The sequence below is a fragment of the Lepisosteus oculatus genome, chromosome 28 (assembly GCF_040954835.1).
Source record: "Lepisosteus oculatus isolate fLepOcu1 chromosome 28, fLepOcu1.hap2, whole genome shotgun sequence".
Lineage (NCBI taxonomy): Eukaryota > Metazoa > Chordata > Actinopteri > Semionotiformes > Lepisosteidae > Lepisosteus > Lepisosteus oculatus.
In genome coordinates this window covers 1881001-1893028 of record NC_090723.1, presented here as the reverse complement: position 1 = coordinate 1893028, position 12028 = coordinate 1881001, and the positions used below count along the sequence as shown (strand labels likewise).

Here is a 12028-nt window from a genome sequence, read left to right as displayed (position 1 = left end):
AGATTCCTCACTGTCCTGCAGTGCTGACCAGGAGACCCTGGGTCAGGAAGCCTGTGCCCTGGGAAGTGTCCTGTACTGAACTCTGGCAGTTCTCAGCCCCTCGCCACATTCCCAGGCTTTGGATGCAGAACCCAGCCTCCCATGTCCCACAGATACAGTATCGGTTAACTTATTGCCACTGTGCGTTCCTCTGTGGCTTGGTTTCCTGAGACAGGATTCAGTTGTCTTTTACATACAACTATACCCTGAGGTGTATATAGCTCCACATAGTCATAGTTAGTGTTAGTACTTAATATGTAAGGAAAACATACTGGAATGTAACTGTACAGCTCTGGATTGGTCACCAAACTGCCCCAAGGTCTGTTAAAGGGTATTAAGAGCTGTTTGTCTGACAGGACTGGCAGTGAGGGAGTAATGGGGTCCTACATTCTGCGGTGTAGCTGTTTTTTTTGTGCCATTCTCAATGGGGTTAAAGTACACTGCTGGGAGCAGTGCATCTTCTCTCCATAGCTGAGATTGAGAGGTTTCTTGAGAGCACAGCTGGAGTTTTGAGTACTCTGGGCATTCCCATCATCAGAAAGGTCTCAGTTGTGCAGCACCCTGGCCAAACAGGATCAGCCAGCATAGTTAGGTGCTAATGGTTGTTTGTGAAAAGTATGTGTTAAAAATAACAGTTGGAAGAGTGTACCTGATACGGTAAAGAATTAAGTGAATAGTGATTAGTGACCTGAGGATTGTGATTGGGCAGCAGGGTGCAAGTCTGGCAGAATACTTCAGTGGCTGATGATATTCAAGTAATGAACGGCTCACCTAGTGAAAAACAACCTAACTACAAGACCATGAAGACTTCCCAGAGAGAATTAAAGCTAGATTCCTGGAGGGAGTATGAGTAGGTGAATGACCCCTTTAAACCTTGAAAACATGAAACAGACTAATTAGACCCCCTGGCAATGTGGCGATTAGGGTGGTTTATATGCCAGTGTTGTTAAAATGCTGTTTAACCTCAGAAAGTTCATAACATCTAAACGAGGTGTTTCCCCAAACCCTGTTCCAGAGGGCTGTTGTCCTGCAGATATTACATGATCTAATTAAATGTGGAGAAAGACTATTCACAGAGCCTGCACAGGATAAGAAACAAGGTCATTTTGGTCAGAACTAAAAGAAAGTTGTCTCGGTAATCCTGAAAACCATTACAACCACATTTAAATTTGAGAGAGTTTATTTTCCAGGTACGGATGCTCTACTGTATATAAAGTAAAAGTGATACTTTCACTTGCATATCTCTCAAGCTCAGTGCTGATGTCAATCAACAAGGAACAAATAATAATGATTTCAAAGCACTCAAATTTCTACTTTAATTCCCCCTGGAGAGATCTGAGGTTTTCTAATGATTTTCATTTCTGGCTGGGGCTCTAAGAGAGCAGGATTAACGATGATTGCTCTGGGCAGTAAGTATAATGGCTGATGTGATCTTATAGCCACTGTTGTAAATTTGTCGTATTATCAGTTTGGTTATCTGAACCATCCTTCTCTTCAAGATGCTCTCTCCAGAGCCGAGAGTGCCACGTGGTTCAATAACCTCAGCCCATCTTCCCATGCTTTCGATTCTCAGTTTCTCCCTTAGGCTTCTTGTTTGTCACTCACAGCTCCTTTCTGCCTGGAGCTCTGAAGTCTTGGGACAGCCAGTCTGCTCTGTGGGTTAAAACAGGATAGACAGGAAATTCCAGGAAGAAGAATGACTCAGACAGTGGCTCCTCCATGGTGTATCCAGTGAAACCCAAGAAAATAAATACTCCAATGGCTGACCACAGTATGTTTTTTGCAAGAGCATATAAAATACAACAGGGCCTTGCGACAAATGCAATAGCTATAAATGCTGTTGTGTAGAAAAACCTTAAAATTAATTTCTTTTGTTTTGCCTTAAGTCACATATTTTATTTACCCCTTATTTAATCAGGATCTTAGCCAAGGTAAATTACTAGTGAGTATTGATTACTAGGTTTTGTGTTTATACTCGAGTATGGGCACCACTGTTGTCTCCTTTTGTATCCTGATTGTTCCAGTCAGCTGGTAGATGTGAAAATAAATCAGAATTGCTGGAGGCTGACTTGCATCCCATCCATGAAATGCTTACTGGCAATAACTCTCCTGTCAAATGACAACTTGCTCTGCAGTAGGGTGTGTTGGAGAGGAACGTCATTACGTCTCTTTCGCTCCTGAGCGGGCACCAGAGCTAAGTTTGGCAGTTCCGGATAGGTTGGTTATATAACATGAATTAACATCGTTGAATTTATAAAGGACAATGTGAATGTTCCTAGACCCAGGAAAAGACTTTCATTTCAGTGGTACAGTTGGAGAATAAACAGAACCTGAGAATCAGATTTGAGAAACTCTGCATAAAGTGTTCGTGTTTTGTGAACTGCAGTACCTAACAGTATTGTTTTTGCCGTATTGTGTGTCCATATACTGTGTCTTCACTACATAAATATTGCATGTGTTTTCCTTAGAAGCCTCAGACTGGAGCTCAGACCAAACTCGTTAATCTGATTTAAATCTGTGTTATGCCTCTGTTCCTCCCAAAACCTGAAGTCGAGCAAACTGCTCTTCATTGGCAATCTGGTTTTCATCCTTCGCATTGACACTGCCATTTTATAGACCTGACAATTGTACCGGAGCCATGTATGCAAAGGAAATTCCACCATGACTGAAAATCAAGGACACCACACATTCCAGTGCAACATCATAGTTTTAGTCCACGAAATATTTTATCATATGATACATTTGTCATTCAAAACAAATACAGTAAGAAAAGTACAATTCCGCTACAGAATTACAGCAAAAATGCTACTCGCGTTCACAACAGTTACATATTTATATCCTTTACTCACATTACATTCCTTACCTGTCTTGTAAGGGTCCTAATCTTATGCCTTAAGAGAAACAGCAATTTGGCAGAAAACCATTATAAAGATATAATTTAGACTTTGATTTTTCAAGGATACAGCACTACAATGAGTGGGCAAAGCATATCCATGATGCAAAGGCATCCATATCAGTGTAACAGATCCCAGTGCAGTGAGATTGCTACAGAAGTGAAGAGTGGAAATAAGTCAACCTTCTGGGAGTTGAAGAGTGAATCTAGCCCTCCAGGTAAAACTGCACTGTAATTTAATATATACAGTACATTATATTCTTAATTAAGTTCCTAATTAACTCTAAATTTAACCCTGTGAATTTAATGGGCTGTTTTCTTGATGTGGAAAATATATTTACTGTATATAAATTCTGCCCTACAGCTCAGTCAGAAGAAGAAATGGAGAGTGCTATCTGTAATGTATAACTATGCCATTGTGAGATTCAATTATTCTTTCCAGTAACTCCAGAGGGCAAAGTGCCCGTTGGAATGTATTGTCAGTCAGGGTAAACACTGACATTCAGACATTCCAAAATAATTCTTTGCTACTTTTCTTTAAAAAAAAACAAACAAGTGCCTAGATCTCCCCTATTTTAACATTATGAGTGTATGATTGATAGATAGATAACTTTATTAGCCCTGTACAATTTATTGCATTGGGAATTTGTCTTTTCCGCATTTGAACTGGCAACCTTCCAGCCACAGGTGCAGATCCTTAGCCACAGAGCCACCGCTCCGCCCAGTTGGGCAGGCACAGTGGTACAGTGGTTAGCACTGCTGCCTTGCGCTGCTGGGACCCTGGGTTCAATTCCAGACCTGTCTCCGTGCAGTTTTGTGTGGACTTCCTCTGGGCTCTCCAGTTTCCTCCCACAGTCCACAGACATACTGGTACTGTTAGTGCTGCCCTGGTGTGAGTGTTTGTGCTTGTCTACCCTGTACTGAGCTGGTGTCCCATCCAGGGTGTACCCTGCTTACGCCTGTTGCATGATGGAATAGACTCCAGCTCCCCCACAACCCTGAACTGGAAGAAGGATTAAGAATACAAGTGGATTGACTGAGATGGGAGGTCAAAGCTGCCAAAGATGACTGGAAGAAAAACAGTCCAATAGTACATGGAAAAATCTGGTCATTTATTTAAAGTGTAATTTTCTAAAATGTTTTAGAAAGTCCTTTACATAATTTAACCCAATATCTTTAACATTTTAATTCAAAGTGCTTAGTGATCAGTCTTTTCACATGTGCTTTTACTTAATTGAACACATTACACCAGTGGTGCTTCTGGTCATTTGTATGCTTTTGAAGTGTTTGCCCATATAGCATGTACTGTGAGAGGAGACCTTAGATCTGTGAGTGTTGTTAGAGCAAAGAGCTTGGTCAATGTGTGACTACGCTTCAGTGAGCCTGCACCTGCAAGTAAATAGATAAGAAGGTCATGGATATGATTCCCTCTGTGATGCACTTTGCTTCAGTTTTACAAACCTCAGTATGACATATTTTTTTCAGCTTCATCTGTCCAGTATGTACCACAGCCTGCAGCATGTAAAGTCTGGATGAAAGCTGCTGTGAAAAAGAGGACCAGTCTTTCTTTTTTGATCAGATTGATTTGGGAACGCGCTTCCCATTGGAGTGCCTCTTTTTCTGTCTGGTCAAAATGTTCAGACATTTTGAATGTTATTCACATACAAACCGGATGCCTTATGGACATTCCCCATCACTGGAGTCACTGAAAGCCAAATGGAGGAATTCACAAAACCTCGTCGTTGCCACTTGGAAGGTTTTAAATTGCCATGAGATTTCTCAAAGATTTTGCCAGCAATAAACTCGCAGATACAGATTAGAAAAATGGCAGACAATGAATGCCAAAGGCACTGTTAGCAATACATGTTAAGCGTACACCCACCCATAAACACCATCTGTTTGATTTTAATTTGGCTGTTAATTTAATTTAACTCTCAGACCAGTGTGTTCAATCAGTGCCGGAGCTCATCCTCCTGCCTTGGGGAGAGCTCACATTTGGCAGTTAGTACCAGTAATAATTAGCAGTAGGCAAATCATGTGCTGTAGAGCTGTGAACCTGGAATGGCTGCCATCATGCAGGACCACTTAGATTCCGGAACCGGTATTTAAAGTAAGAGGAAATGACAATCTTGCTGTAACTGCATTTACTACGGGAGATTGTAAAAATAAAAATGCTTCTAGCAATAAAATGACATTCCTAAAACGAACGAAATGCTCTTGAAAATTATTGAAGGAAGGTGCTGCTAGCAAAAATTGCCAAGTTGCCATGTAAAGTCTTCTTGATAATTATTTACAGCTGCATTAGAATTAGGACACATGCAACATATCCGCACTTGCGGTAAAGTCAGCCTCTGGCTGCAACAGGACCAAACTACCAGATACAAAACTGTCGATCAGCTCATCAGCTCCTTTGTTTGAGGCAGTGATTCCATGTGAGGAATCTGACTGGAGGAGTTGTTCTCAGGCAATGTACACAGCTATGTACACAGCTACAGTAAATTGCAGGTTCCCAGTAAAATCTTGCCAGCTTCAAATCCATCCAACCTCAGCAGAGCCAGCTGCCTCTTTTTTCAATCGTTTATTTTACCAGATAAGTAAATAAAGAACACATTTTCATTTATACTACAGACCTGGAGATGCCTCTGGGCACCAGAGCACTTCCTGAAATGATCTGAGTGAAACAGCTTCTTCAAGGGCACGACAGAATATGACTTGGGATTTGAACTGTTTTAAGAATTCTTTGTCACACACAGATGATAACATACCCCAAAAGTGGAATGAAGAGGCCAAAGCAAACATGCTTGTTACAATATGTTTTTTTCTTAGAGATTGATAATCTCTAAGATTACCTTTACCACACCTTTATGGACAACTAAAGAAGTGCACTGCATACAGAAGGGTGAGATTTATGGATAACACTCACACAGATCATAAATACACAGCAAGCAGTGACTTTTATTCAGACAAACATTTTCTTCAGTCCAATGTGGCTGTTTTACTGTAGGCCTACGCAGGTACTGCCTGGAGCCAACTGTGCAGGCTCCTTTTTGCAAATGAAAGATTTGAAACACAGTTGTGTAGTTAAACATGCATCTTATGCCCTGTTAAAATATCTATGTCATTTGTGAACTCAAACGAAGGAAAGGTTAAAAACAGGATAAAACCAATCAGTCGTGCTTGCCACCTGGTAATTAATCCCGGGACATCTCTTCTGGAACTCAAGGCCATCCAAAAGAGAGCCTGGAAGTCGTTTCTTTCCATACTGAAATATCTGAGTCATCTGTGCTTCTATGCCAGCTATTTGACATTTATTCTCACGCCTGTACCCTGAGTTAACTGCATTTAAACTGTGAGCTGGTCAAAGTGTTCTCTATTGAATCCACTGGCTCCTGAACACAGTCGAAATCTTTTTGGTAGCTGATGTCCCAGTTGAAAGAACTTCTCCATTTTCAAACTAGAGCGGTATTCAAGTCTTGAAGAGTTGGCGAATGGCGCAGATAATCAGGGTATGTGCATGAATTGCTCCCTTTGGGTTTCCTGGAGGTGGCAAGATGGAAATTTTTACAGCTTTAGCCCTTAGACCGTACAGGCTTGTGTACGGCAGGAATCCTGTGGGCCTGTATTGGTGGGAGTTTCGATGCTGGGGCTCGAGGGACTCACAGAACCGTTTCCAAATCCTTCAAGGAGGGCGCCAGGCAGGGGTCCTCCTCCGCAGAGACGCCTGCCTCCTTCCTCTCCTTCGCTTTCCTGCAGCTGGGCGGCTGCTGCTCCTGGCCGAAGGAGGGCAGGGAGTTCTCCGAGCCGCTGGGGATGTAGCCGGGCAGGTTGGTGAGGGAGTGCAGGGGCAGGACGCGGTGGCGCCCACTCAGCGGCTGTGCCCTGGAGGCAGTGCCGCTCATGCTGACGCTGTTGGTGGCGTGTGAGATCATACCCCCATAGTAGCAGCTCCCCCCACTGCTGGTGACCCTGGCTTTCTGCTTCAGGTCCAGCACCAGGCTGCGCCTCAGCCAGGCCTTCTTGATCTCCGCCTGCACCTGTCGCACACACAAAGTCAGGCCTCGTCCATGGTAGCCATGGTAACGTTAAATGGGTGCTTGCCCATTTTCAGTATTGATCATTTCACGTTGCTATCTTCAATAAGTACCCGCCCGTGTTCACCAGGACAATTTGGATCAGGGCAGGGATTTCAAACTGTCTTTAAATTAACAAATTAACATGGTCATGTTTTTTCTCTAAATAATTTCAGCGCATTAAACATTATAAGTTTGTGTAGAATTCATGTAGATTGCCACTAAGGTTGATTGACTCTGGTTGTGACCAGTTTAGTTGATTTTGTGATTTTCACGCACAGATGGATATTAGAATATGAATTTGGGGATTGGGGTTTAAAATATTTCTGTACCATGTACACCCTGTTACATTCTGAGGTTAAATATGGGCTCCGTCTTTGTCATTGTATTGGCATTTATGGTAATAAATCTGTATCAACGCTTTTAACTGCCTGGAAAGACGTTCCATAAGAATAAACTCATTTCAGAAATTCACTGAGCTGTGCATCATTCCAGTTGGTTGGATGTTGAGCCCTTAGAAATTAATTTGCACCTTGAGCACCTCTTTACTGTTAAGAGTCTGATCATTTTATTTGAAGGAAATGTCTAAACTGTTACTATTAGGCAAATAAATGTTATGACTTACCTCCCCGTTGCAGAAGCAGTAGATAAACGCCACAAAGAAACCCTGTGCGTGGGAGGATATCAGGGGACATTGAAAAGACAAAGATTAAAGCCATTCTTTTGTAACAGAACATTAGACATAGAAATATGAGCATCTTCAGTCTGAATCCAAAGCAATAATGATTCCTTACACTTATATCATGCTTTTCTAGACACTCCACTCAAAATGCTTTACAGGAAATGGGGACTCCCCTCCACCACCACCAGTGTGTAGCCCCACCTGGATGATGAAAGTGTGCAGAGTACGCTCCCCACACACCAGCACACACCAGCACACACCAGCCTGATGACGCCAGCTCATAGGTTGGGATTATCAGGAGGCCATGATTGGTAAAGACCAGGGAAATTTGGCCAAGATGCCGGGTTAACACCCCTGCTATTTTCAAGAGTAGGATTTTTAAAAACCACAGAAAGTCAGGACCTCAGTTTTACATCCCATCCGAAGGACGGCGCCTTTTTACAGTATAGTGTCCCCATCACTGTACAGGGGCACTAAGACCCACACAGACCACAGGGTGAGACTCCTTACTGGTCCCACTAACAATTCTTTCAGTAGCAACCTTAGTTTTCCTGGAGGTCTCAAGATCCAGGTACTAGCAAGGCTCATACCTTCATGCCTCAGTGGGCTGCCAGCTGTGAGCTGTAGGCTAGGATACGGCTGCTGGCTACGGATCTTAAGGATCAAAGAGTCACAATGAAAATCCTTTTTTGTAATGCTGCTCTAAGGACAGGGAACTGTTTTAGCACTTCTTGTAATTTTCACAGATAGACATTATTAGTGGTCTGGGAAATATCTTCAAAATTTGTCATCCCATGTCTGTAGCAGATTTGAGGTTCCAGTAGAGACACCTCACAGACATACCTGTGAGCAAGACTGCACCTCCTTGTGAGCTGACATCTTAAAATGGACTTGATGGACTTTAAACATAACCTTTAAGCCTCTTCGGCAGTTGCAGTTGCAAAACTTACCACTAGAGGCCAACAAAAACCTCTAATTACAATAAACAGACACACCAGGTGACTATTATTTAATTAGTAGATTGTTGGTTATGGGTAGGGAAAGGCACATTCTCACATGGTGTAATTACGTCTTGTTTAGTATATAAAGGGCAAGCCTGACTCTAGTAGTGTTTTTTTTTTCTGGTGATTCTTTTTTGTTTTGTTAAATTCCTAAAAACTAGAGAGCTGTTTTAGCTGACAGAAATGTTTTTAAATGTATGAATCCTTTTAGAAGTTTTCACACTTTTCCTGAGAGCTCTGACTGGATTCCAAATAATTGAAAGTGAGACAATTTAACAGTTTTGTCATCTCCAGGTGCTGGAGATTGAACACCAGGAATTCAACACTATCTTTCTGCCATTTATTCAGAGAACAGCTAAACTCAGTAAAAGACCTGACAGATCAATGAAAGGGAGATATGATTGTAAAAGACAAACATTGCCTGAGGAGTTAAGCTTATTGGTTACTGCTGTGTAGATGTCTATTGTAGTAATGGCTGAGGTTGTGAAACAGTGATGTTCTAATCCAGAAATATGGCAGGGACTAATAAAAAATAATAAAAATCTGAATCAAAGTCAGGTCAATGTATGCTTGGCATAATCTTACCTAGCTTGTGTAAACACTGAGCAAGTTAGTTGTGCTGTATGTTCATAGGGGTTATTGCATCAGTGAGTTAGTTTGCTCCTGAAAAACCCACCTGGGAGGAGTTGAAGAACATCTCGTAGTGCATCTGCACCTGCCACAGCAGACCTGTCACCTCTGTGTAAGGCAGAGCCATGAACACCATGTAGTGAACCCCGAACAAGGGCATCAACACCAGGGTAGCCTTCAGCAGCTTCCTGAGAAGACAGTTTCCAAACCACTAGAGACAACCACTAGTGCAGCTGATCTGAACCAGTGCTTTAGGCAAAATGAGAATCAGCACTCCTAAAGGTTCCAGAAGCATGAAAGAGACACATCCACTAAGCTTCCATCTCTCCATCTAGTTCAATTAACCTACCAGCATGTCTTTGGATTAAGGTCTGGAATTGAACCCAGGGCCCCATCACAATGCTAACCACTGTGCTATTGTGCTGTCTACCACTATAAATGTGTAAGAGAAAAATTCACTATTGAATGTGATTTCTTTGATTAAATCTAGAAAATAAATAAACATAAAAATCCATCTCAGTCGTCTTGGCACAGGTGAAATGTGTAAGGATTCCCTTGAACCTGTATTGCTGTCTGGGATCCAGTTTTCCAGTGTTGGTTTCCCACAGCTTGGAGGCTAGAACCCTCACAATGTTGAGGAAAAGAAAAAAGTTAACCTGGAAGACAAAAGCAAAGAAATACAGGAGGTGATTCCTGAACACGTTTGGAGGAACTGGTTTACTTTTCGTTAAACAGTTAAACAGTTTAGTGGCTGCCCTCCAACAATCATTGCTTACAGTACATCTCAGGGTTTTCATTTCTTTACATACACTGGTTTTCCAAAGCAGTCTGGAAAATGAAAGCATTCTGAAGAGCAAAAATCTCCTGGGGTGTTAAAAGTAATGGTAAAAGTTTAAAGGTTGAATAAATGAAAAGTTATTGTACTTGTGGGAGAGATTATAAAAGTTGTGTCTGTTTCAAAAGGAAAATGTTCTGGAGTGAACAGCATTTAAAGTTGTTGTGTCAGCCCACACTTTGAAGTGCAGACTTTGCAGTGGTTTTCAGACATGCAGTCTTTCCAAGTGGGATTAATGTGTAATAACTCCAGTTCTCTCTGATGCGTGTGGGAGCCATGTGTAATAACTCCAGTCCCCTCTGATGCGTGTGAGAGCCATGTGTAATAACTCCAGTTCTCTCTGATGCGTGTGGGAGTCATGTGTAATAACTCCAGTTCTCTCTGATGCGTGTGGGAGTCATGTGTAATAACTCCAGTCCTCTCTGATGCGTGTGAGAGCCATGTGTAATAACTCCAGTTCTCTCTGATGCGTGTGGGAGTCATGTGTAATAACTCCAGTTCTCTCTGATGCGTGTGGGAGTCATGTGTAATAACTCCAGTCCTCTCTAGTTTTCTAGTTATTAATAGCTAGTTTACAAGGGTGGAAGTGAAACTACTGTTGCATGTTTTCAGATTCTATAAATAATTTTAATGACATATGAATACATTAAGTAAAAAGTAATGACATTTGATGACAAAGGGCTATACATTAAGCCTTTGATTCAACTGATCATTTTTTTAAAATGACAAAATATTTGCCTTGAGGATGCCATTTCTTCCAGACAATACATCCATTTTCAAGGATTTTTTATCCTTCAAAGCATAATATAAATGTGGCAGAGAGCAGTTATTGTGGATAGAACTTGATAACACAATATGCAAAATTCAATTTCACTGGGTAGCAAGGGGTCAAGGGATTTTATAAATAGTATTCATCACGGTTATCACATTTTCTTTAATTCAGATGCAGACTTTTATTTGATTATTCTTCTAATATTGTATTCCCTTCCAGTTTTTTGCCTTGAGGGTGGCACTGTATTCTCAATCCCTTTTATAATGGAGATCTCCAGTACATAATTCCTCTCTATCAATCAAGGCCAGATAGATACCAGAGCTATACTGTAGGTCTAATCATATTACAGCAATAAAATCCAGAAAAACAACATAATCTGATCCCATTTCCACCTGTTTTGTGCTTCATGACTAATAAAGCAGTATATTAAAGTAATATAACAGCCTGACCTGTTCTTATTTTCCCATCCTTTAGATCAGGTGTGATCAATACCACCATGAGACATTTTCCTACAGCCGAGGACTATCATGAAGGCTCTCAACCAATTTATCATATTCTGCAGAAACAACATCAAACCCACCTACGTGTCATTATTGGTCTGTAAAGCACACTAATTTGACACTGGTATGCCCATTCCCTCTGTCAAATGCTGGCTTTTGCTTGTGGTCCAAATTGCTCTCAGTCGCTTTTGTTTCTTTCATTGTATTTTTTTAAACAGGTCACTTCAGTCACCCCGAGCAATTATTTCAGAGTGCCAAATCAATTCTTTTAATCGGGCCTGGGTGAGTGAGCAGTCAATATTCATAAAGATCGGTTGTAGGCCATGAATGTAGCGAGTGATAAATGTGGCGGTTATGCACAACGAGGGAGCTGGGAGTTGGGGGGTGTTTACACCAACGTCAATAAGCCGAACCAAACAGATTCCATTCTGGCAACAGCTGGGGGTCAAATTGAGGTCAGAAAAGTTGCCTCTGGAATGCACTGAGGATTTTCCAAATTTGTGAGCCATGAAAATACATGATGTCTATTATGTAACAGATCCCATAAGGACAAAGGTCTTCTGACCTTATGTTTTCAAAGACAGGTCACTTCCACTCTCCTCACAG

The 12028-nt window shown here is 41.6% G+C and overlaps 1 protein-coding gene across 1 annotated transcript in view; it reads right to left on the bottom strand.

Annotated features, from left to right (window-relative positions):
- Positions 1 to 2733: 2733 nt before the first annotated feature.
- LOC102684813 (parathyroid hormone/parathyroid hormone-related peptide receptor-like) overlaps positions 2734 to 12028 on the bottom strand; it is a 37542-nt gene continuing 28247 nt past the window's right edge. Inside the window, exons 10-13 of the mRNA XM_006638158.3 lie at positions 9877 to 9971; positions 9362 to 9503; positions 7628 to 7669; positions 2734 to 6966 (exon numbers count right to left, since the gene is read on the bottom strand). Coding sequence (XP_006638221.3) covers positions 6589 to 6966; positions 7628 to 7669; positions 9362 to 9503; positions 9877 to 9971 — 657 coding nt within the window. The 3' untranslated portion in view covers positions 2734 to 6588. The remainder of the gene's footprint in view (positions 6967 to 7627; positions 7670 to 9361; positions 9504 to 9876; positions 9972 to 12028) is intronic.